Source organism: Saprolegnia diclina (genome assembly GCF_000281045.1).
Source record: "Saprolegnia diclina VS20 unplaced genomic scaffold supercont1.45, whole genome shotgun sequence".
NCBI classification, from domain to species: Eukaryota; Oomycota; class Saprolegniomycetes; order Saprolegniales; family Saprolegniaceae; genus Saprolegnia; species Saprolegnia diclina.
This window is the reverse complement of record NW_008246112.1, coordinates 388,462-413,132: the sequence shown is the minus strand read 5'-3', so window position 1 is coordinate 413,132 and position 24,671 is coordinate 388,462. Positions and strand designations below refer to the sequence as shown.

The 24,671-nt window shown below is 59.3% G+C and overlaps 7 protein-coding genes across 8 annotated transcripts; 3 read left to right on the top strand and 4 right to left on the bottom strand.

Moving 5' to 3' along the window:
- Nucleotides 1–391: 391 nt before the first annotated feature.
- On the top strand, nt 392–550 carry SDRG_11975 (hypothetical protein; the record flags this gene model as incomplete). Its single annotated transcript, XM_008618031.1, has 1 exon — nt 392–550. The coding sequence occupies one exon, from the start codon at nt 392–394 to the stop codon at nt 548–550; it is 159 nt and encodes a 52-aa protein (XP_008616253.1).
- An 819-nt stretch (nt 551–1,369) lies between these two features.
- SDRG_11974 (hypothetical protein) lies at nt 1,370–2,876 on the bottom strand. The gene is made up of 10 exons (XM_008618030.1): nt 2,717–2,876; nt 2,622–2,671; nt 2,516–2,581; nt 2,384–2,468; nt 2,120–2,338; nt 1,922–2,073; nt 1,779–1,869; nt 1,648–1,731; nt 1,546–1,599; nt 1,370–1,496 (listed from the first exon to the last, which is right to left on the bottom strand). Exons 1-10 carry the CDS (start codon nt 2,792–2,794, stop codon nt 1,452–1,454), a joined length of 924 nt encoding a protein of 307 aa, XP_008616252.1. The 5' UTR covers nt 2,795–2,876; the 3' UTR covers nt 1,370–1,451.
- Nucleotides 2,877–4,457: 1,581 nt separating this feature from the next.
- On the bottom strand, nt 4,458–5,322 carry SDRG_11973 (hypothetical protein). Its single transcript, XM_008618029.1, has one exon. It carries the CDS (start codon nt 5,261–5,263, stop codon nt 4,526–4,528), a length of 738 nt encoding a protein of 245 aa, XP_008616251.1. The 5' UTR covers nt 5,264–5,322; the 3' UTR covers nt 4,458–4,525.
- A 1,261-nt stretch (nt 5,323–6,583) lies between these two features.
- SDRG_11972 (hypothetical protein) lies at nt 6,584–8,204 on the top strand. Its single transcript, XM_008618028.1, has 4 exons — nt 6,584–6,759; nt 6,819–7,710; nt 7,758–7,917; nt 7,963–8,204. Exons 1-4 carry the CDS (start codon nt 6,625–6,627, stop codon nt 8,177–8,179), a joined length of 1,404 nt encoding a protein of 467 aa, XP_008616250.1. The 5' UTR covers nt 6,584–6,624; the 3' UTR covers nt 8,180–8,204.
- SDRG_11971 (hypothetical protein) lies at nt 8,118–9,211 on the bottom strand. The gene is made up of 5 exons (XM_008618027.1): nt 9,079–9,211; nt 8,915–9,035; nt 8,761–8,863; nt 8,559–8,713; nt 8,118–8,514 (listed from the first exon to the last, which is right to left on the bottom strand). Exons 1-5 carry the CDS (start codon nt 9,174–9,176, stop codon nt 8,227–8,229), a joined length of 765 nt encoding a protein of 254 aa, XP_008616249.1. The 5' UTR covers nt 9,177–9,211; the 3' UTR covers nt 8,118–8,226.
- Nucleotides 9,212–9,408: 197 nt separating this feature from the next.
- SDRG_11970 (hypothetical protein) lies at nt 9,409–10,626 on the bottom strand. The gene is made up of 2 exons (XM_008618026.1): nt 10,133–10,626; nt 9,409–10,085 (listed from the first exon to the last, which is right to left on the bottom strand). The coding sequence occupies exons 1-2, from the start codon at nt 10,591–10,593 to the stop codon at nt 9,470–9,472; spliced, it is 1,077 nt and encodes a 358-aa protein (XP_008616248.1). The 5' UTR covers nt 10,594–10,626; the 3' UTR covers nt 9,409–9,469.
- Nucleotides 10,627–11,577: 951 nt separating this feature from the next.
- Nucleotides 11,578–24,599, top strand: SDRG_11969 (the record flags this gene model as incomplete). 2 transcript variants are annotated; one of them, XM_008618024.1, is made up of 23 exons in its annotated part: nt 11,578–11,993; nt 12,045–12,095; nt 12,149–12,357; nt 12,405–12,621; nt 12,668–12,920; nt 12,966–13,183; nt 13,235–13,448; nt 13,492–14,058; nt 14,106–14,171; nt 14,216–20,441; nt 20,487–20,624; nt 20,667–21,141; nt 21,198–21,271; nt 21,335–21,441; nt 21,483–21,776; nt 21,820–22,122; nt 22,172–22,453; nt 22,511–22,750; nt 22,802–23,038; nt 23,084–23,226; nt 23,275–23,410; nt 23,458–24,381; nt 24,430–24,599. In XM_008618024.1, 23 exons carry the CDS (start codon nt 11,578–11,580, stop codon nt 24,538–24,540), a joined length of 11,901 nt encoding a protein of 3,966 aa, XP_008616246.1. In that variant the 3' UTR covers nt 24,541–24,599. The 2 variants fall into 2 exon arrangements, with proteins under 2 accessions (XP_008616246.1, XP_008616247.1); XM_008618025.1 differs by lacking the exons at nt 21,335–21,441; nt 21,483–21,776; nt 21,820–22,122; ... (5 more) ...; nt 23,458–24,381; nt 24,430–24,599 and having other exon boundaries at nt 14,216–20,624; nt 21,198–21,316.
- Between the last annotated feature and the right edge of the window lie 72 nt (nt 24,600–24,671).

Genomic DNA, 24,671 nt, shown 5'->3' with positions numbered 1-24,671 from the left:
GGGAGGACATGAGCGGGTTGCCGTAGTGGGACAAGTGCAGCAGCTCGGCTTGGTTGCTTGTTATGGGCCGCGGAGATGATCTGTCGTAACATTGTTACGATGTTGTTGTAACACTATTGTCGCGACCGCTGTCGCGACCGCTGTCGCCACTGTCGCGACCACTGTCACGACGTTGTTACGACACTGTTACGACGTTGTTACGACACTGTTACGACGTTGTCGCGACGTTGTTGTGACGTTGTCGCGACGTTGTTGTGACGTTGTCGCGACGTTGTTGTGACGTTGTCGCGATGTTGTTGGAACATTTTTGTCGCGACATTGTCGTGATGAAGATTGGCGGCGTTACCAAGCACATGAACGAAGGCATGAAAATGACATCAAAGTACTTCTGATGGGTGACCCCGGTGAGGCCAAGAGGAAGCTCCTCCAGCTCATTACGACCGTGAGCCCGAGAGACATCCACGCGACGGGCAAGGGCAGTTGTGGCGTCGGTCTCACGGCTGCGGTCGTGCGCGAACAGATCACCAAGGAGATGAAGGCGGCGCGCTAGTGCTGGCCGACATGGGCATTTGCAGCATCGACGAGTTTTACGAGATCACACGCTGCCCCAAGAAAACCCGAGGTTAATCCTAGTGGCTGCTGCTTGTTGCAGCAAGCTTTATGAGAGAAGCACCAGCAACACAGTCGAGACAACAGGTAACACCGCCAATGTACTCATCAGCCTCCTAACCGATTGCACGAATATAGGTTCCAAGTCGTCGCCGTTGTCAGAGCACACTGCAATGGCCTCGATGACATGCGGGAGAAGAAGCACGCGCGTGTGACGTCCGGCCGGCGGATTCCGTCAGCTGGTCGTTGTCGGTCATCGTGGCGTGTTGGCGGCTTGACATGCAGCTGGAGGTGTCAAGCGAACGAGGTTGATCTTGACAACCTCGTTCGCGACTCGGGCATCTTTTGCCCGCGTGGCTCTCGACAGCGCATGACCACTGTCGGGCCATGGACGATATTGCGTCTTAACAATTGTCAATAAAAAGAGGGTGTATCACGCCATACAAAAATCGGCGAATCCTGCGGCTGAGGATCCAGTTGTTTGCCCAATCCACTTGCGGTCAAGTGGCTTTTTACAGCGCCGAGCGATACCTCAGCTTGTCAACGTCACACACAGTGACCACGCAACGGTGCTGGCCTTGAGCAAAGCGCGCTGGGAGCCAACACGCATCCAGAGCTCTGTAGCCTGACATCCTGACATGCTTTAGATCGCTGGATGGTCGTGTTGTCGGCCTCGATGGCTTGGATGGTCGGTCGCTCTGACGCCGTGGAAGCGCCTTCATTGGCGTGTGCACGGCAACGGCAAAGTCGAGCAGTTGCGAGAATGGTTCAAACTGTCTGTAAAATAGTAATTTTTGCGTTGTAACTGGAAATAATGGTCCTAGACTACACTAATGTTGCTCCTATACGACTGCAGTCGCGCCGTCGTCACCGTCACGAAAGTGGCGCTAGTCATACAGCTTTGATGAGCGTGCTACGGCAGAGGCCGTCGGATACCTGCAAGTAGTACTGGAGCTGGTGCTTCATTCGCACCAGATCTTGCTGAGGAATCTAGACGCCAATATTCATCGTCGCGTCTCAGTAGACAGCACTTCTTACGTGCGAGATCGAGTCGTGGGGCGGTGTCGGTGGCGTCGTCATCGGGTCGTGTCGCGGCGTCTCGGGCTTGGCCGGCTCGGGTTGCTACATGCCACAATAAGTACATGCAAGCTAGATATGTGTACAAGTACCTTGGCGGGTACGTGGGTGATTGGCACCACGGGCGGCTGGTCGGCTTGGGTCTGAAGCTGCGACCACGCCATGAGCTGTCGCTCAAACGTTCTACAGGCGAAGACGTGCGTGTGTCACATGCTAGATTATGCCAGGGACGTACGAGGGCGGAGGAATCTGCTTTTGAGCTCCGCTTTGCTTGCGTCCTTGGCCAATGGCCTTGGTCGTGGACGAGGATGACGTTGCGTGGCCTTCGATCGCGTCCACCGATAGCCGTTCAAAGATGGGTCGACCGCCCTTGGGCACAAACACCACCTGCATCAAATCGTCAGCAGAGCGTCGCAGTAGGAGGGCATCGAACCCGCAGTTCTTGGATGTAGTCGTCGTCAATGCAATGCACATTGATGGCCACTCGGTCCGTGCGGCTGAGTTCCATGTGAAAGAGGTGAATGCCACAGCGCTTGCAAAAGACGTGCTGCGACGCGAACGTCGGCGTCTCGTGGTGCGTGTAGATGGACACGAACGAGTTGGCGTCCTCGGTGCTTTGGCTCGTCATCTGGAGGTGCGTCATCGGCACGATCTACACGCATCGTCAGTACGTAGGCGCCATCGACATGGCGCGTACGAGGACGGGAATACGGCCCTTCTTGGACGGAAACGTGTTGCTATCGTCAAAGGCGCAAATGTTGCGCGGCGCAAGCACGATGAACCTATGGCGCCATGGGCATGAGCGCGGATGGCAAATATGCTAGCGTACGTCATGGCGCCGCAGCCGCAGCTGCCCTTGTGGCCGATCATATCGCTCGTGTCCATGTACTTTTGCCTACGCGCGCATGAGCGGCGGCGACGCAGCGTCGGCGTACCGGTAGTAGTCGTCCATGGTCATGGCCTTGGGGCGCAGGACGCGATGCACCTAGCATCAACCTGAGCTGCCGGTGCCATGTCGGCGGCGACGTACGACGTAGATGGTGAGGCCGACCGCCAGCGTTGAGAGTGCGCCGACGAGCCGCTCGACCGCGGGTAGTCCGGAGCCCATGCTTCTTGCTTTGGCTGTCGGTTGTCAAGTGGGCTACGAGCACCCAACGTTCCTTCGGCCCTCGAACGGCCAGCCTGTCGATCTCTCCAACATATAATACGCTCCGGCAAAATATGCAATTGTAGAGGTTGAAAGACCAACATTCTACATTGAAAACAAGAATGCAAGTCGTTTGTGTCAGGATCGACTGGCGAGGATATCTCGACGCAACTCTCTTGGACCACTGGCGAAGGAGAAGGGGCAACTCCCGCAGCTGCACGCGTCTCACCTCGACGGTCGACCAAGCAACTGCATTGAGGTCCTCAGTGATGGACTGGCCGACCCAGCATGAAGCAACGCCGCACGCGTCAAGACGGACGCAGGGACGCTGGTCGGTGTGGGTTTAGACTTGACGTTCGAGGCAGCGTTTCCATGCACGTCCAAACCGACTGCAAGGCGGGTTGAGTGTTTCTAGTCACGTACGGCGGCTCGACCAACAATAAGATTGAAACGCTGTGATGGTTGTGTCGCGCTGGCTACTGCCGTCCCATGGCAGTCTGAGAGTCTCTGGCCCATGATGATCGCCCGCGTCGACTTGACGACTTGACGTCCAAGGTAACCCGGTAGCGAGCATGGTCGCCTCGATTTAAGAACAGTGACACGGACGAAACAGTACTCGCTGCAAACTCCACACCACAGCACTTGGCGACCAACTCCACACCACAGCACTTGGCGACCTGCGACGATGACCGTCATTGCACATTTCGATCAGCTTTGGAATCTGCCCTGTACCAAGAAGACGGAGGCAGTGGAGCGAGTCGAACGGCTTGGTTCTCGAATGGACTACCCGTAGTTCGATGCCGAAAGCTGAAATGCCATGTGCCTTCACAGCACGCTGGTGCGACGGCCGTCAGCAGCGCCGACAAGGACACGACGTACAGAAGGCTGTCGTGTCTGTGCTGCAAAGTGATCCAGCTTTGTACAATTGACGTCCCCGCTCTTTTGACGCTACCATACGATGCACGCCACGTCATGGAGGCGGCTCGATCAAGTCGCAGCACCAAGTGGGGCCAGGTGGAGACGCGGAAGCTCTTGGAATCAGCTCATCATTGCAGTGTTCATGAACACGCTGGCTTGAAACTGCGCTGCCCACATACACACGCATGATAGGAAGCGATCCCGTACCACCGCCCCGCCTCGCGCCGCATCAAGTTTGAGTCTAAATACCATCACTCGTTGGGTGGCGCCGCCGAGCAATAGATACTCCATCGTCAAACGAAAACGCCATGTCAACGTCGCCGACGGCGTCGGATCGGTCCAGGTTCTTTAGCACGCTGAGACTCCCGATGTAGCAATACCCGTAGAATTGGCGTCGATGATACAATGCACAAGACGACCCATCTCTCCAGTAAAAACTGGTCGTCTCCTTCGGTTCATTCTCGCCGCGTTGCCGTTGTTCGAAGCGCTGGCGTCGTTCTCTGGCGGCGATCTTGGATCTGGTCCGATCATCACTCTGCCTTCAACGAACGCGCTTGAAATTCAGTTGGCAACCAGTTGGCGACTGCTTACCACCCACTTGAGGTGCCTTCGCTTTCTGCTTGCTTGTTGTCCATCTGGGCACGTTGATCCTCGAACGATGATGGGCCGTGCGGTACCCCTGGCGTCAGTGCAGTGGAGCGGTGAAGCGGAGAAAAACTGGGGTCGCATTCGCGCCGAATTAAAATATCCTATCGACTATCGGGTGGGTATAACTTAGATGGACTCGATCGGGTCGAGTCGTTGAGTATCAAGCGACGGGTAGGTTCCAAACTTCCGATGGCTGGAGTCGCAGAGTTGCAGGTGGTTGGTCAATTCGGTGCTGCCGTGAAACGACCGGGCGCGGGGCCTGCTAGCGCTGGCCGTCGCCGTCGCGTTGGTGCTCGAAGTCGTCGACGCAGCCCTCTTCGACTGAAGGCGGTTGACGACGTAGCTGTAGCTGCGGCACCACCACGTGCCGGTCTTATATTTCACGCAGCCGAGCGCGGTTTTGCGCGTCTTGACCATCGCATGCATGTGCACGTGGTCGATCGAGTTGAACGGTGGGCTGTGGAATGCGAGGTGCAAGTCGGCGTCGCGGCCGCGGTAGTAGCCGAGCTGCGCCAAGACGTGTCTCGCCACGTCCTTCATACGCGCGAGGAGCGCCAAGTGCGCGGACGTCAAGTGGTTGATGTTGCGCAAGTGGTGCTTGGGCACCACGAGAATGTGCGACGCGCTCGCCGGGTGGAGCGGTCGAAAGACCGAAATGTGCTCTTCGTCGTAGAGCACTTCGTCGCTGCAGGCGGCGACGATGTGGCAAAACTTGCAGCACAGGATATCGCGGTTGGTCGACGTGTACGCGACGCCCTTCTTGACGTAGTCGCCGCCGAGCTCCTTGGCGTTGACGACGATGACGCGCGACGACGCGGCGGCCGGCGGCTCGAGGAGCACGACCGAGTCGGACCCGCGCAGCATGATGGCAATTGGCGACTCGCGCTCGGCGTCACACGGAACCAGCTGCTGCACCGTAATACGCCCTGGACTATTCAAGACGCCTCGTGATTGGCTGCCTATCCGTGGCACTGGCTTCTTGAGACGAGTGCGGGCCCGCCTCAGACGTGGCGGCGTGGCTACTCGGACGCAACTGCGCCGAGCCGCTTGGGTGCCCTCCTCTCGACCTTGCTTCCTGCGCATGATGCTAGTAATCGCCGAGAGATGGTCGATGGACAGCCACTGCAGCATTCTGCACGTGTCGTTTGGTCGGCGAGGATGGATCTTGGGCCGCGAACGGCCAAGCGGTTTCGAAGGGTAGCGTTGGAAGAGAACGAACGAGTGTCGTGGCCCTTTTATACCTTGCTACACGTCGAGTGCGACACCCTTGTCCCCTTGTCAAACACTCGCATCTTATTCGTGGACACTTGAATGGGACCGTGCGCGTCTGTCGCCTCCTGCTGGAGCGTCCTGCTGGTAGACCTGATACAAGCGCGGAGCAAGGCATGAGTGGACGTGGCGAGCGCTGTGAGCGCGGCCACGTCGGTGAGAAATCCCCGTTGCGTGAAAAGGGCATTTCACACGCGACCCGCGGATCGGCCGCATACTGAACCCAAGTGCCTATGATGGCACTCACGGTGATTTTCACCTGCACGAACACGATCTTTGGATCTTTTTTACCAATCAAGTGTGCACATCGGCCCACTCTGCAGCGACCGTCCGCGTGCAAGATGCAGGGACGTCGTTGAGATTAGAATCACTCCTGGCCATAAACGGCCTACTCTACCGTGGTGGCCCTCATGACGCCAGCATCGTCGAGCCGCAGCAGGAAACAAGCTCATAAGGACGACACTTTTACTTGTACTTGGACGGGTGCTACTAAACACATTGGCGCCTTTCGAGCGCAACATGTCTCGGTGGCGACAGGTTCGATGATCCTCTCTCGATAGCTGCCATGTAGCCGTCGTCGGGTCCATGCCTGGCTCAGCAGCAGACTACCGCAGCTGGGTCAGACGGACGTTGAAGTGACCAAGGTGTGGACCCAACAACGCTTGCGCTACGCCCATTAGCGCACCGTCGTCGTCCGATGGCCACTACATTCTTGCAACCGTTTTCGCGACAAGCCAAGCAACGTTGGTCGTCCAATGCCCATTCGCATCGCTTGACCGTGGACAGGCCACATTTATGAGTGCGTCATGGCCTTTGCTTGTACGGGTCGTTCATTCAGTGCCTCTCAAATGGACTTGAACCTTTCTACTTGGTGCGAAAGCTTGGCGGTGATCCGGCCCAGATCCAACGTTGACCTATCATTCCGTTTCGAAACGACGTGGACGAGACACTGTCGAATGATGCTGCCGCTGCTGCTCATCGTGGCCCTGCGCGCGCTGGGTGCGATGGCCTTTCTGAATCTCACGGGCGTCGGCAGCCTCAGCACGACGCTCGCAACGCACGACCCACTCTTCCTCCTCGCTTACGCATCGGTGCGTCTTATCGTTAGCGCCGTTCTGAGCACGACCAAGATTCGAATAACACACTGTAGTGGGATACCAGTGCCAGGGCCCAGCTCGAGGCGTTTGCCGCGACGGCCCACGTGCTTCCCGCCATTTCGTTTGGCGTCATCGATGTCGCCGTCGACAAAGCGGCGCTGCACGTAACAGGGTACCCGACGCTCGTCCTCTACAACGGGAGCGCCCCGCCGACCGAGTACTTTGGGGATGTGTCGTCGATCGCGATGCAACATTGGCTACTGCACGACGCACCTCTGCAGCTCGTGCGCACCCAAGACGAGTGGACAAAGCTGCAGCGAAATCCCTCCACGCTGCTGCTGGCGATCACAGCGTGTGAGGACGATCCTCCGCGCGTCTTTATCGAGACCTTGGCAAACGGCGTGGATGGCAGCTTTGCGCTCACGTGCAACGCATCGCTGGTGGCGGATGTGATTCCGCAGCCGGGGTCCCTCCCGGCACTCTGGCGGCTCGATGCCACGGCCATTGTGCCGGCCACCCCCTTCCTCGGACCCTGGTCGATCCCAGACGTCCTCGCCTTCTACTCGGGGGCCACCTCGCCGTGGCTTCTGTCGTACAACCCGGCGGACGCATTGCCGGTTGGTGCGCTGGCGTACGTGCTGATCTTTACCGACAAAGACGCCTCGTGGCACAGTGCGTTGATGCTGCAGCTGCACCTCGTCGCGTCGCGCCAGCAGCGGATCTGTTACCTTGTCGTGACGGATCAGAGTCTCGCGTTGGCCGGATACTTTGGCGTCTCTGCTCGCCCCGGTCTCGTGTGGTACATCGATGCGAGTACGTTTCGCAGCCTCGATCGCCAAGGTGCCGCGCTGGCTGCGCAACTGGAGCAAGAACCGACGGCCTTTCGCGACAGAGTGCTTCGGTTCCAGCAAAAGAACCTGCCATCGGCGCTTGCCCACCAGAAAGGTGCACGCTTATCTATTGGATTTGGCCTATGGAAGGATGCGTTGTAGCTGCCGTGGCGCCACCTGCACCCGTCGTACGCCGCCGCCTCGTCGCCCGGCGCGAGATTGATAGTGCGGCGATGCTCTCCACGATGCTCTCCACACTAGAGTGTGTCGTTGTTGTTTTTTATTCGCCCCGGTGCCCGTCGTGTCACCGAGTATTGCAGTGGTATACAGATCGCTTTGCGTTCTACTCGGATAACGGTGTCGCTAGGCTTGACGACGTCGGTCGTGACACGCATGACGTGGCAGGCCCTGCGCTCGCCACCTGGAACGTGGACCATATGGAGGCCCCCAACGTGCGGGATCTGCTTGGCGACAAGGCTCACTTGCCACTCGTCCAACGCTTCTGCAAGGACGCGCCACCCGTTGCGTCGGCGCCGATGACGTCGTATGACGACTTCGTGCATTTTATTACAAGCACAGTATAGACATCCAGTTGGATTGTCAAGTTCATTTGTAGTTGTGCTTTTGCCCATCACCAAAAGGGGACGTAGGGGACGTACCAGCACTGAACCGCTTGCTTTTTGGGATCGACCGCGACAAAGCACGCATTGAATGGCGACAGTTTTTGGAAGAGCGACCCGCCCTTGCGAGTGCTCTTGTCCGTGAAGAGGTAGACATGTGAGTAGACGTGCACGTCGCCCTGCGGCCCCTTGCGCACCGCAGCGAGCGCCTTGTAAATGGCTTTCGTAATGTCGAGGTACGGCTGAATCGTCTCGTCTGATTGGCACATGGCGCCACCGATGACGAGACGCTTGAAAATCTAGTGCCGGTCAGCGCTCCTAGTGTTGCCAGCCAAACGCAAACCTGGAAGATGAGTTCGCGCTGCTCGGCCGCCGTAAACAAGTGCGCGTGCTCCGAGTCGCCGTTGGCCATCATTTCGCGGACGCCGTCACTCACAGTGCAGTGCTCGTACACCTCGTCATAGCACTTGCGCAGGTAGCCGCCGCTGGACACCAGGTCTACGCATCGCGCCTCGTGAAGTCCACGTCAATATACCCGTTCGCACCAGGTTCGTTCGCAAGCTTATCGAAAAAGGCCATGCTCGTGACGGTCGTAGCGAGTCGCTCGAACAAGAGACCGTCCAAGGTCGTGGGTGTCGAGGCGGGCAGCTACGGCGACGGGGTTTGTGACACAACGAAGGACAACGAACGCCTGCATACAGAGAGATGGTCGCGTACAACTTGACTTTCGAAGAAGCAGCGGAGGAACGCCGCGTCGTCTCTTGGGTCAAAGGGACAGCTGGGCCGGAAGCGCCCGACGCAGCCGTGTTCATCCAAGTTCCTACGTGCGAACGCTCGCCGGTTCGTTGCTGTATGTCTCGTACCATTGCATGAGCTTGGCCTTGACGTCGGTAGATGTCCATTGCGGCAGCGCGGTCGGCAGCGCCTCAAAGGCGTAGACCGCATCGTCCGTCGGCTCCATACTCAGATCTTAATCCACGGAATGTGCCTGTCCAAGATACGCACGGAAAATACTGTGACGTTGAAATCGTGTTAATTATGGGGATATCGTCACGGCGGCATCCGTGTAGCGACTGCACACCGACACAAACTGATCTTGCTCCCAGTAGATGCACATCAAATGGTTAATGCGACAATAGCTCTGTAGTACCGGGGTCCCTTGTCCTCCATTCTGGTATACCCTGTCTACCAAATGAACAATATTTGATACATTATTGTCTTTGACAGGCGTCGAGATGGCGAGTTAGCACTTGGTCACGAAGCGGCGCGGGCCGCGACGACCGCCGTTTTCGGACTCGAGAGGCATGCGACCATTGCGTGGAGACCGCGGTCTTTCGCGAGATCTAAGGCTGCCGGCACGTTGCAGTGAGGCACGCGCTGCTGGCAGAGGTAGCCAACTACGTCGGTATGCCCATGGGCGACGGCGTCCAGCAGGGCGTTGGCCGTGCAGCCTTCTCGCCGGTACGTGTGCAAAAAGACGACGACATCGAGGAATCCGTGGCGGCACGCGAGGTCCATGGCATCGGTGGTGCACCCTTCATCCCGATGCGAATGGAGAAAGCGAACGACGTCGAGGTGCCCGTTGGATGCGGCGTCGTCCATGGCGTCCGTCGTGCAACCCTCGCTGCGCATCTCGTGCAAGAAGGCGACGACCGGGAGGTACCCGCGGCGCGCCGCGTCGTTCATCGCGTCAACCGAGCAGCCTTCGTCGCGGTGCTCGTGTAAAAAGGCGACCACCGACAAGTGGCCACCACCGGCGGCGAAGTCCATCGTGCGGTGCGAAAAGCCAACAGCGTCATGCTCGTGCAGAAGCTGCAATAAGCGCAGCTGGCCATGCCACGCCACGTGGTCAATGGCCTCAGCGCTGCAGCTACACGCCGTTATAACCCTCTGCAATACACAAAGACGACGACGTACCCTTCGTGGCGGTGTCTCAACAAGTACGCTGCCATCTCCAAATGACCGTCGCGCAGCGCTGTATTCAGCGCAAATCTTGTGCAGCCTTCGGTGCGATGAATATGCAGAAACTCGACGACGTCCAAGAAGCCGGCTTGCGCCGCCGCGTCCATCGCCGACGTCGTGCAGCAGCAGCCGAGGTCGTGGAGCACGCGGACAACGTCAAGGTGGCCAAACGACGCCGCGAGGTCCATCGCATCCGAGTTGAAGAGATGGGGCACGCAGCGAAAGAGGCGGGCGACGATCTCTGGCTTCTTGCGCGCAATTGCCATGTGCAGCGCGCTCTTGGCCCCGTCTTTGGCGTAAAACCCGCGGTAGTAGCGCGCGTGAAAGTACGGCAAGAGGTCTTCAAAGACTCCGCCTTGGTACTGCAATATGAGCGGAAGGAGGTCCTGTGACGAGCACACGACGTGCGCCGCCATGACGCAAAGAAGAATGGCGACGGCAGACGCGCGCCACCTAATTATAGGCAACGTACGCCAGCTATTTCTGCATTTTGCCGCTAGACAGGCCAAGACGCGCTGTCGTATTTGATGGCCTCCGGATGCAGACCTATTTCTTTGTGTGGTGTCCACCTCGGAGAGCTAGGGTCGACGTTGCCTCATAGCATCTTCAGATCGACGAGGGTCGGATGGAAACAGGGAAATGTGCGCGGACGCCCCAAGCAGCACAGACTTGCGTCTAGAGTGTGCATATTCTGGCAGATTTCTGGCAGATGACAGTACATTATAAGCTCGGCGACAAAGGAACGTTTGTCGATTGGACAGGGCATCGACCCACGACCCATCAAACAGTAGACTGGCGCACAGTATACGAGCATGCGATTGAAGATTGAGAAATGACAAAAGCACCGAGGTTGAAGGAGGTATCATACGTGCTCATCGAGCTCTACCTCGCCGCAAGCATCGGCAAATAGCATAAGATCTGTGTTCCGAATAGGCATTGAATGTGATTGGTCCCATAAAAATCGAAGCGCCAATCAGGCGTCTCGCTTGATCGAAGGCACTCGACACGGCCATGGTACTGCATGACGGATATGCCAAAGCGTACATATCCATGCTAGCATCTGGTGTCGATGTCCTACTTGCTCTTGGCGCAAGTGTGGCTCGTCAACACGGAGACTAGGAGAGTTCTACAGCGCGCTTTCCTTCCGCTGACGTATGGCGAGTCGTATTGAGTGTTGCGTCCTTCCGGAATCGAGCCATCACCAGCGACGCCAATCTGCTTCCTACTTCAAGTGCCACGAGCACCCATGAAGCACCACCTCAATCAACGCAGTGGGTCGTTGCACGCCTGAAAATAGCGCCCTTCCGGATACGTCAACCGGCTGCGGTTGCACGGACGCCTTTCTGGCCAGCTCCAGTTTCAGCTTGGCACCGAGAAACCGATCGCCCGTGGTGGCGGCGATGAAGAAGGTGAACGAGAAGCGGGCTGTCAACTTGCCCAAGATACCGAGCCACTACGACGGCGCGCCATCCGAGCCGCCGCCCGTGAACGCGTCGCCGCGCCGCGGCAAGGGCGTCAAGCCGATCGAGATGGACATGGGCACGATGCCGATGCTCACGTCCGTGAGCCCGACGACGCCGACTTCGGGTGGCCGCCCGCCCAGCATCCGCACACGGAAGCTCGAAGAGCAGACCGGGCCGCCCAGCGACAGTGCGTTTGGGGCTGTGCCGCCCGCGAACGCGGCGTATGACGTCGACCTCTCGGCGCTCGACTTGGAGATCGAAAAGCTCAAGCAGATTGCCGCCAACGCCGAGAGCCATGTCGACATGATCTACAGCAACGACGCCAAGCGCAAGGGGTACTACAAGCAGATCAGGTACGTCGCCCACGTCACCTCTCTCCACACGCGCCAAACACCCGACTCTAGCGGAGAAATGGGCTACATGGAGCAGGAAATCTCGCTGCAAAAGCGAGAAATGTACTGCCACGCATCTCGAAATATTATCAAATCTCATATCGCGACATGCGTAGCTCGCTTCAAGTCGACAAGCTCGAGAATGAGAAAAAGCACCTCGAGATCATCGCCGCGACCAAGGAGCTGCAGGTTGTCGCCCTCGAGAAGGAGCGCGGACAGCTCCAAGATGCACTGCGGAATCAAGGCGAAGCTAATGCGCGTGACATGGCAATGCGGGAGGTGGCCTTGCACAAGGTCGAGGCCCAGCTGCGCGAGTGCCAAAAAAGTGCGAGTTGATATTTCGATACGTGGCCCGACAGAATTGCTGCCTAGTGCTCGGCGACACGGAAGACAGTTTGATTTCAGCCCGCGTCCTGAACGACGAGATTGCCACGAGCCTCAAGAAGCGCACGTCCGACTTGGAGCACACGCGCAGCGCGCTTGAAGTGGCGCAAAAGACGTGCGAGCTGCACAACGCGACTCTGGCCGCGCAAGCCAAGCGGTTCGAGTCGCTCGACGCGGCGCTCTTGCTTGCGCAAAGCAACATGCAGTACCACACGCCTCCTCCGATGCCTTGTGTGTTGATTGGCTCGTAGACAACTCGAGTCGCGGACGGCCGAGCAGAAAGCCATGATCAAGCAGTACAAAGACGATGTTCTGGGTCATATCGGAACGCAAGACAAGCTCCGCGCAGAGCTCAAGAATGCGACGGACGCGCGGCAGCAGCTCACCAACCAAGTCAAAGTGCTTGAAAAGTCGATCGCGACCTACAAGCGCCAGCAAGTCAAGCTCGAAGCGGCCAAGACAGCGCAGGACGCGCAGCTCGCGGCCGCGCGCACCAAATGCAAGGTAATCACAGTGGTGGAAACCTCATTTCCAATACTAGTGGTATAGATGCACAAGGAGACAGTCGATAGTCAAGTCAAGCTACTGCGACGTCAAGAAGACGCGCTTGTGGCTCAAACACTATCGCACGTGGCCGACACGGCAACCATTGACGCGCAGGAAGCCCACATTGCGTCGCTCGAGGCGACGTGTGCCAGCCAAGCGGCCGAACTGAGCGTATTTGAGAGCCAAATGCGCGCCGGCGAAGTCCAGCACATGAAGAATCGGTACATTCCCGCACCTTTTCGCTTGATATCCGTTAACAACGTTCACTTTAGATCGCTCATTGAGCTGCTGCAGACCAAAGTTCAAGGACTCACGGACGTCATTGGACGGCAGGACAAGGAGATTCTCGTCAGCCGCGACCGCGTCCTTGTCCAAGACGCACTCCTCGCCACCAAGGACACGGAGCTCGTGACGCTCAAGGTGACGTGTGACACGCATGCGCGGGACCTCGCGGCGCAGATCGAGGCCAATCGCAGTGCGACGGCGGTAGGATTTGGATCGTATGGCTTGTGTTCAACAATGGCGGTAGGTACACGCAGGCGTCGTGGCCGGCATGCGCGCGGGCAGCGACGAGATGGCGGCGCGCTTTGATGCGCTTCAGATGGACTTTGAGGCCAAAGTGCTGGAGAGTGAAGACCGGCTACGCAAGACGCGCGATCTCGAAGCCCAAGTGCGCGCGGCCGAGGCGCTCGCGTCGGCAACGTCGGACCAGCTCAAGGCGCGCGAGGCCGAGTTTGCGGCCAACCGCGCGCAGCTGGAGCTCCAGGCCACACAAGCTCAAGACGCGTTTGCCGCGCAACTGCAAGTCGCCAACTCCGATGCGGCGGCCCGGATCGCGGCTGTCGACAGCGAGAAGGCCCAAGTCGAAGCCGCGCTCCGAAACGCCGAGTCGGCGCTCCGCCACGTCGAGGAAGCCAACGCCGAAATGAAGTCTGCGTACGAGCAGACCGTGCGAGCGCGCGCCGAGACGATCGAGCAGGATGAAGAGCGCATCCACTTGCTCGAAATTCAAATCAAAATGAACGCCGAGCAAGCCATCAAGCGTCGCCAGGTCCTCCAAGACGAGTTGGACCGCGCCCACAACGAGTACCGCGAGGTGCGCATAACGTCATATGTGGAGAAGTGTCGAAAAAGAGCGGGTAGAAATTGCGTACGACCGAGCGGTCATATGCCCTCGACGTCGAGCGGCTCGACGCGGCCCGGATCGCGGTATGCCACCAGGCCAAGATAGTGTCAGTGCTGACTTTGTGTAGGAGCGCTCGGCGAGTGCGGCGGCCGCCGCCACGATGGAGGCAAGCTTGCGCAGCGATGTTGCAGTTCTCACGCAGCAGTTGGCAACCGAGCGCCAAGCGGCCGCCGACTCGAGTGCATCCCTACTCGCCCAGCTCGCGTCCAAGCACGACGAATGCGAGAGAGCTATCGCTTCCGCCACTGCGCTCGCCACCAAGCTCGAAGCCGACACAACAAGCTTTTCAAGTCAAATTTCCATGCTCAAAGAAGAGGCGGCTGGCCATCAGCGGGCCACGCAAGAGGCACTCGCCACGCTGCAAGCGACCATCGCCAAGGACGAAGCCGCGCTCGCCGAGTGCCACAGCAACTACCGAACCGAAATCGAAGGGCTGCAGGCTTCGCACGATGATATCCTCGCCAAGCGCCAAAAGGCTTCTGTCGCGGCGCTCAACGCGTGCGAAGCTGACTGGCGCCGGCGCTACACGACGCTCGTGGCCGAGACCAACGACCGGTATGCCGTCGCGACGGCGGCGCACGCCGAGGCTTTGGCCGCGCTCGAGGCCAAGAGCGCAGAGATCCTCAAAACGATGAAAGAGACCTACGAAGGTCAGGCCACGTCCTTGCGCGACGGCCAGCGCCATCTCGTCATGCAGCACGAAGACGAGATTGGCCACTGCCACGAGATGTACATGGCGCAGCTCACACATTGGCACGCGACGTACCAAGGCGAGCTTGCGCACTGGCATGCCACGTACCAAGGCAAGCTCGACGCCAAGCAAGAAACATACGAGACAGACTTGGCAGAGTGCCATGCGAGTTACAAGGAGCAGCTCGACGCCGCGGCAGACGATGCCGAAGCAACGCTGGATGCAACGATCGCTGCGTCCGCGACGACACTGGCGACGACGATCCAAGCCCATAGCCGGGCAATGGCAGAAACCACCGCGTCCTACGACGCCGAGTTGGCATCGGTCAAGGCAGAGAAAGAGGCGCTCGAGGCGACCTTTGCGACGACGACGGCAACCTTGCAAGAGCAGTTGGCAACGACCACGGCCACGGCGGAGGCCACGCTCGCGGCCACGATCGCTGCTGCGGATGCGACGCTCGCAACGACGACAGCTGTCGCGGCCGAGACGCTGGGTACGGCCATGACCACGGCAGAGAAGCAGCTCGCATCGACGACGTCAATGTACGAAGACAAGCTAGCGGCGACCATCACGGCCGCGGAGGACAAGCTCGCCGCGACAACCGCCGCCGCCGACGCCAAGCACAACGCGGCGGTCGAGTTGCATGCGGCACAGAGCGCGGCGGCGAGCGCGCGTCTCGCCGAGACTACTGCAAAGTACGAAGCCGATTTGGCGCACTGGCACGCCACGTACCAAGGCCAGCTGGCGACGGCCAAGGCGACGCACGAGCGAGAATACGCGGCGTGCGTCGACGACTACTCGGGCCGCTTGAGCGCTAGTACAGCTGCGTACGAAGCCCAGCTGAGTGAAACGCACGCCTCGTACGCCGAGCAAATGGCCGAGGCTAGCGCTGAGCACAAACACAAGCTGGCGACGACCGAGGCGGCTCTAAAGGCCCAGATTGACGCTACCGAGGTGGCTCTCAAGGACAAACTCGGGTCCAGCGAAGCGAGCTACAAGGCGGCGATCGACGCCACCGAGTGCGCGCTCAAAGCCAAGCTCGCGTCCACCGAGGCGTTTTACCAAGACAAGCTCCTCCGCACCGAGACGAGCCTCAAGGACAAGCTCGACGCGACGGAAGCCTCGTACAAGGCCAAGCTCGAGGCGGCCGAGACCAACGGCAAGGAGCGCTTGATGGCCGCCGAAGCGACAGCCGCCGCCGAGCTCGCAACCTCGATTGCGTCGTACCAAAGCCAGTTGAGTGCGGCAAAAGCCGTGTACGACAAGAACATGAGCGACACGCTGACGTCGTCGGCAGCTACGCTCGAGGCCGCGACTGCCAAGAGCGCCGTGCAGATCGCAGCGCTCGAAGAGTGCTTGGCGTCGACCATTGCGTCCTACAAGGAGCAACTCGCGACGCTCAAAGCCGAGACGGCCGATGCGCTGCGGCTGAGCCACTTGACGCATGACGAGCAGCTCACGAGCTGCAAGCGCGAGTACGAGGCGACGCTAAAGCAGCGCCAGGATGCATACGAAGAAACGCTGGCGCACTGCACGGCTGAGTATGAGGACGGCATGGCGGCGCGGAAGGCTCAGTACGAAGAGGTCTTGGCCAAGCGCAAGGAAGTCTACGACGAGACCCTAGCCGCGCGCAAGCACGAGTACGAGACAACGCTCATGAGCCGCCAGTTTGAGTACGAGTCGACGCTCGGCAGCCGTCAGTTTGAGTACGACTCGACGCTCGCGAATCGACAGGCCGAGTACGAAGCGACGCTCTCTCGGCGCAAGCAAGAGCACGACGATGCGATCGCGGCCACGGTTGCGTCCTACGACACGCAGGTGCATGGGTACGAAGGCCAAGTGGGCGAGATGAAGGCACGGTACGAAGCCCAGCTATGCGAGACGATTGCGCGCTACGAGATGCAACTCACCGAGTACGGTGGCCGGTGCGCGAGCCAGCTCGCGTCGTCGTCGTCGGTGTACGAGACGCAGCTCACCAAGTGCAAAGTCGGGTACGAGATCCAGCTGCAGAGCGCGCTCGCCAACTACGAAGCGTCATTGGCCGAGACAAATGCCAAGTACGAAGCGACGCTCGCAACGACAACGACGTTGCTTGAAACGCAGCTCAATGAGACCCGGTCAGACCTCGAAACGCGCCTCACTGAAGCTGAGACCATGCTACGCGAGTCCACGGCCACGTACGAAGGGCAGCTCGAAGAGATGGAGTCCGATTATGAAACCCAGCTGCGGCTCATGGAAGCCGACTACGAGTCGCGGCTCAGCGACATGGGCACCGAGCACAGCGCAACGCTGAGCGACATCACGGCCAAGTACGAAGCCCGATTGAGCGACAACACGTCGGCCTATGAGACGCAACTCCAAGACACCATTGCGAAGCTCGAAGCGAGTATTGCCGAGACTGCAGCGGCCCACGATGCGCAGCTGACCGAGTCGGCCGCTGCATACGAAGCCCAACTGGCCGACTCAATCGCGAGCTACGACGCGCAGATCGCAGCCAACCAAACCGCCTACGACGCCGAGCTCACCGCGGCCAAGACGGCCACGATCGATGTCAAAAAGGCGTTGGAAGCCGAAATCGCCGATGCCAAGGCGGTCCACGACGCGCAACTGAGCCACACTATCGCGAATTACGAAGCGCAGCTCGGCGACACGACGGTGCGATATGAAAACCAGTTTGCAGACGCGCGCAGTCGGTACGAGACGCAGTTTCACGACACAATTACGCGGTACGAGAAGCAGCTGGACGACACGATCGGGCGCTACGAGAAGCAGCTCACCGAGACCATCGGGCGCTACGAGACGATGCTCAGCGAGGCCAAGCACGCGCACGAGTCGGAGCAGACCAGCACGACGAGCTCGTATGAGACGCAACTGAGCGACACAAAGGCGTCGTACGAAGCCACGTTGCACGCGTCGACGACCGAGTACGAAGCAACGCTGCACGCGACAACGACCAAGTACGAGACAATGTTGGCCGAGACGATCGAAAGCTACGAAGCAAAGCTCCGCGACACGATCAGCGGCTATGAAGCCAAGCTGCACGAGACGCTCGAGGCGCACGAGAGCAATCTCAGTAGCACCGTCAGCCAGCACGAGACGGTACTGAGCGACACAAAGGTAGCCGCGGGCACGCTTTTGCGCGAGACGACAGAGAGTTACGAGACCAAGCTCGCGTCGTCGAGTGCCAACTACGAAGCCACGTTGAGCGCAACGATCGAGAACTACGAGACGACGCTGGCGAGCGCTAAAGCGACACACGAAGCCACACTTCTCGATAAGACGCTGAGCTACGAGACCACGCTGCGAGAGACCACCGACCGGCTCGAGACGGCTTTGCGGGAGACCAAAGATACGCTGGAAGCCGAGCTTGCCGAGACCAAGACGGCGCTCGAAACACAGCTCGCGACCACGATCGGGAAATACGAAGAGGCACTCGCAACGACAAAGGAGTCTCTCACGACGCAGCTACAGGACACGACTGCACAGCACGAAGCAACGTTCACCGAGACCACATCGCAGCTACAGACCGAACTTGATGAAACCCGAGCCCGGTTGGAAGCGGAGGTCGGTGCGGCCAAGGACGCGCACCGCGCAGAAGTAGCGACCCTCACGTCGGCGTATGAGACCAAGCTCCGCGAGACGGCCGAGGTTCTCGAAGCGCGTCTTCACGCCACCACGATCGACTTCAACAATGAACGAGTCGAGGCCAAGCGGAGCTGCGACGCGCAGGTGACCGAGGTGACGGCGCGCTACGAAGTCCAGCTGCGTGACGCTACGTACCGCTACGAGGCGCGGATGGCCGATGCAGTCGTGCAGCACCAAGCCGCCACGGACGCCAAGGTCGCCGCGCACACGGCCGAGGTCGAGGGGTTAAAGGCCGAGCTGTTGGCGACAACTGAGCGGCTCGAGGTGCGGCTGCGGGACGTTACCATCGGCTACGAGACGCTTTTGAGCGATACGAAGGCCGAGTACGAAGCTCGGATCGCTGCGCTTGTGGCCTCGAGCGCTGCTGAGCTTTTAGAGACAAGAACGGCGCTCGAAGCGCAGCTGTTCGACACGAAGACATCGCTCGAGACGCAGCTGGTCGACTCTACCACGTCGCTCGAACGGCAGTTGCAGCGGACAACTGAGCACTACGAGACGCTCCTCGCCGACACAACGAGTCGGTACGAAGAGGAAATCGCAACGAGCACGCGCAACTACGAGACGCAGCTCACGGACACAATGACGCAATACTCGACCGAGCTCGCCGAGGCGGCGCGCGTACACGCGGCGGAGCTCGCCGAGACCAAGACATCGCTCGAGACGCAGCTGTGCGATGCGTTGACCATAGCCGACGCCGAGCGGACGGCGAACAAGAGCGCCCATGAGAGCGAAATGGCGTCGACCACGAGTCGCTACGAAGCGCAGCTCTCGGCGCTTCAATCATTGACGGACACCACGCTGCGCGAGACGACCGCTACGTACGAGACCACGTTGGCGGCCCAAACCCGTCAGTACGAAGCAACGCTGGAAGACACAACTACGCGCTACGAGGCGACGTTGCGCAACGCCGCTGCGGCCCACGATGCTGCGCTGGCGAGCGCCACGACGCACTACGAAGGTCTTTTGCACGACAAGACGACGTCGTATGAGGCCGAGCTCAGCAGCACCAAGAGCAGCTACGAGAGCACGCTGCGGTCGACGACCACGCGGTACGAGTCGCAGCTGAGCGAGACCACTATGCGCTACGAGACGCAGCTCCGTGAGACGACGACGCACTACGAGACGCACCTCAGTGACACGACGACACGGTATGAAACGCAGCTGCGCGAGACCAAGCGCGCGTACGAAGCCCAGCTCACCGACACGACGTCTCGCTGCGAGACCGAGACGCGCGGGACCAAATCGAGCTATGAAACGCAGCTCCGGGAGCATACGCTCAAGTACGAGACCGAGCTCATTGACGTCAGAAGTGCGTACGAAGCGCAATTGAGCGCGCTGAAAACAGCTTACGAGACGCAGTTGAGTGACCTCAAGTCCAACGCGGCGCTGACGCTTTCCGAGACGAATGCGTCGGCGCAGGCCACGCTGAGCAGCTGCACGTCCAGCTACGAGACGCAGCTCAGCGAGTCCAAGGCGTCGTACGAAGCGCAACTCGCAGAGTCCAAAGCCTCGTACGAGAACCAGATACGATCCAACCAGGCCTTTTACGACGCTCAGTACGCGGCAAGTCTCGAGGCATACCACGCCGACATTGACCGAACCAACGCCGCGTGCGAGGCGTCGCTGGACGCGATGAAAGACGCGAATGCGAGCCTCGTCTCGCGTCTGGAAAAGCAAATCGCCGACCTTGAGACAGCCCATGACGCGGCGACGACCGCGGCCAAAGATGCCCACGCCGCTGCGATCGCCGAGTTGCATCAGCAGCTCGACTTGGCGCAGCAAGACCATGCTAAGGCCCTGACAGCAGCGACGGCCGTCCTTGAAGCCCAGGTTGCCGCCTTCACGGCGGCACATGAGAAGGAGCGATGTACGTGGCAAGAAGCCCGCGCCCGCGACGCTGAGGCGGCCACCGAAGCGTACAACACGATCGCAATGACATCGGAAGCCCTCGAGACCCGTGCGTTGCTCGCATATCGGCTAGCTTGTACTCAATCATCACTAGAGCTGTTGGCAACTGTGGAGGGCTGGGACGCGACGCAGGATGCGCTGCGATCGCTCCGACAAGTGCACGAGAAGGCCGTCAAATCGCACAAGCAAGAGGCCACCGAGCAAGATGAGTTGCGCGTGACGCTCTTCCGAGGTGCGAAGCGCCATGTTTGGGCGCCAATTCATGTGGTTGTAGAGCTGGCGGGGATGGGCCAAGACCTCACGGCAGCGCTCACTGGCAATTTTGTGCTCAAGCGCATGAAGGAGGCGTGGACCCCCCTACTCAGTGAGCAGTACCACCCCAACTTGGGCACCGAGTGCGAAGCAATGGCGACGCTTGACGATCTCCAAGCGTTTGTGGCCGCGATCCTCGACCTTGCGACCGAGAGGCAGCGCTTTGCCAAGGTATCGGGCCGCCTCATGAGCATGGAGGCCCTCGACGTCGTCGTTCGCGATAATGACAAGCTCTGGAGCAGTCTCGGAGCTGCCAAAGACCGTGTTGATACGATGGACAATGTGATTCGGGTCGTGCTGGAGCACGACCAACTGCTCAATGCGTACCCGAGCGTGCTCACCGATGTCAGTGGTACACCGAGCACAGCGCATGTCCTCTCGGTGCTCAATACGTACCAAACGATCCGCGTCGAAGCGGGTCGTATTCTTCAAGCCTCGTACGCTAATTTGTGCCGTCCTTGGGATGGTGGGCTCATGATTTGTCTGATTTTAGGGGGCATTTGAACGAGCCCGAGATCCTATCTGCGCTCCGCGAGTGGCAGTCGTGCCGAACCCATGTCGCGCAAGGTACTACGTAACGCATCTAATAGATGTCGTCCGTGCTTCGTCTTACGCGTCCGTGTTGTGTAGCACTCGGGTGTGGGCGACTAACGTGCACGGAGGCAGAGATGGTGGCGTTCATTGAAGAATTTGTGGGCCTGCAATCCCAACTCAAGTCACGACTTCAGCTCCCAAAGGTACTTTTGATTTTGACTTTATATTGTGATGATTTGCCTAGATTGGCGCCGTGCAGATTTACCACTACATTGACGAGTACCAGAGCCATTTGACCCAAGCCGGCATTGCACTCGCCAAAGAGAACGTCGATACTGCGACACTTCTCGATCTCGTGGACGAATACGAAAAGCTCCGAGTTCAAGTTGCCGCTACCGTCAACACGGAGAAGGCGCTCACGAACGCCAAGTCGATCCTGGGGCTCGTCCAGGACTTTCACAAGGTACGCGTCACGGTGACGCACACGCTCGCGCCGAAAGCGGCCGACACACTCATCTCGGCCGACGGCATCATCAAGGTCGGACATGATCACGTCATTTTGGAGATGTCATCGTGCGTAGGTCGTCGAAGAGAGCCGCAAACTGCGCGTCGACATTGCAGCGATTTGGGCCACGGACGTTGCTGATGTGGCCGACGTGCACATCACGTCAGCGCTCCAAGAAGCCTACAACTTTCGCAACCAAGTGTCCACGATCCTCCACGTGCCGCGGGACACGCTCAACCATGCGCAGATCATGCGCCTCGTCCAAGAGTACACGCAGCTCAAGCTCGACGTTGCGACCCAATTGCGCATGACCGAGGCGGTCTTGCACGCCAAGGACATTCTCCACGTGGTTGAAACCCACCAAACGCTCCGCGCCGACGTACCGTGATCTGTGTGCATGTTGCTTGTGAAACTCATGCGACACGTAGGTCACAAAACTGTGGAGCTCGAGCGAGACAACGCTGTGGAGCACGCCCAAGGAGATTCTCGGTTACATTGGCGACTACCGGGACCTCCGCGCACGCGCCGCGACCGCCTTGGGGCGCGACGGGCTCTGCACGGCAGACGAAATCGTCGGAGTACTCGCGTCGTTTGTCGAGCTCGGCGCCAAGCACCGCGACATGGCGCGGCAGAAAATGAACACGGACGCCAACAACAATGCTCTGCAAGGCTCGATGGAGCTCATGCAGAAAGCCCTTCAAGACTACGAGGTAATGCTATACCAAAAACGATACCGCTTGAGAATGGACATGAATGGTCCATGATAGACGCGGCTTTCCGGGCTCGGTGTCAAGTACGCGTGTCCGTTCCAGGCCACGCCCGAGAGCACCGCGACGTTCTTTGCAGCCCTCGATCGCAAGCTTCAGGAAGGCCGGGACATGGACGTGGCGTTCTACCGCCGAAAACAAGCCCACGAACAAGACCTCGCGCACCACGTCGCCGCCATGGAAGCTGTGCAGCGAGAAGCCGCCGCGACGCTCGATGCGACGCTTCGCGACTGGGCGGCGGTAAAATCTTAGTCGTTATCATCGTGACAGATACTAAGTTCTGATTGCTAGAAACTGGAAAAGGCCGAGAAGGCGCGCGTCACGGACGTGGCCGCAGTGCAGCAGACGAGCCGTGACGCGCTTGAGACAACCAAGACCGACTGCGCGGCCCAGATTGCACGCATGACGGCCGAGACCCGAAGTCAGTTGGCACAACTCGAAGCCGAAGTCACGTCACTGCGTAATGCGAAACTCAAGGAGCAGGCCGAGTACGATGCGACCATGACGTATCTTCAATCGGCACTCAACGTACGTTGCCAATGCATTGTGGACAGATTGTCATGTGCATTGTAGACACATGCGGCGGGCGACAATACCAAAGACCCGCAGGACAAGGCCGCCTTCTTTGCGCGGTTTGTCGACCGCGACCGCATGCTCATGGAGCTCGTGTACACATCGATTCGCAGCGTGACGCAGCTGTTGACGCCGCCGAAAACGTACGGAGCGGATCTGTCATGCCACGTTACGGAGCGTAACCGACGTAGGAGCACCTTTGTACTGCCAACAGAGCTTTCGCAAGCGATCCTCGGGTGCATCAAGGAGCTCAAGCGCATGAAGGAGTTTGTCTTGGGCTCGTTTGACGCGCTCCAGCGGGACCTCGCGCCGTTCTTGCCCTTTGATGTACGCACCTCGTCCTCTTGCGCTGGGTTTGAAGCGGGCCCGGATAGGTGCAATGGTACACGGTCGAATGGACGCCCGGGACCGACATTGTACCGTGGTACATTGACAGCTTGGAGAAGACGAACGCGGTCGCGCGCCTCCAGTTCCACCTCTTCCTCGCCAAGGCCAACACGATCCTCAACGTCGCGATGAGCACGCAGCGCGAGCGCACCCTCGATGTGCTTCAGTTCCTTCGGCGGTCGGTCGCGCAGGATCCGGCGTCCGCCGAGAAGGACGCGCGGGTGTTGCAGCTGCGACTCGCCGACGCGATCGCAGAGAAGGAGACGACCGCGATGGAGGTCGCACTCAAAGACAGCTTCTTCAAGGAGCTCGTGTCCCAGCACGAGGCTATTTCCAACGAAATGCAAGCCAAGCTCGAGGCGTACCATGGCCTCCTCATGCACCAGGCCTCCGCCAACCAGAGCATGCTCGTGCCCGCGACCGCCGCGCCGCTCAAGACGGACACCAAGCTCGAGCGCGCCATGCCGGGCTTCCGCCCCATCCCGCGCCCAAAATGGCAGGAAGAGGACGCGACGACGATCACCACGTCCAATGGCAAGACACTCAAGGAGCGATTTGTGAGCGACTTGGCGACCGAGACGGGCCAGAACGCCACACAGAGCATGGCGGCGCTGCGCAAGACGGGCAGCCTCGCGTTCGCCCCGACGATGAAGCTCGAGCGTCGACCAACACAGCCGTATGCGCCGGTGGCGGCCAAGACGCCGCCGCCGTCGAGCACGACCATGAGTTCTGCGGCGCTGTTGTACCAAGGCGTCAAGAACGTTGGCGGCGCGTCGGTCTCGGTCGCCATCGGCTACACGCCGACCAAGCTCGGGCTCCTTGTCGACGTCTTCAACATTGACACCGAGACCCTCCAAGCCATTCAAGTGTCGAGCGCATCGCCGCTGTTGCAGCGCTTTGAGAAGCCGCTCGTACGACGAGATTCATCTTTGGTGCAATGTGCTCATACCATGTCATAGGTCGAGCTGTCGAGCGTGGAACGGACGCAGCTCGTGGAGCTCATCCTCGCGCGCTTGACGCGCCATTCTTCGAGTTCGGGCGGTCAATTTGACATTGACGATCAGCTCTAGTCGCCTAGTGTATATGTTTGTAGAGATATATTTTGTCTGTTTTTGTATTTCAAATCGGTCGCATGACAATGTGTGCACGTAAAATGACGCCGTCAGCCTGTTTTCAAAATCGGCATATGCCGAAACTAGAC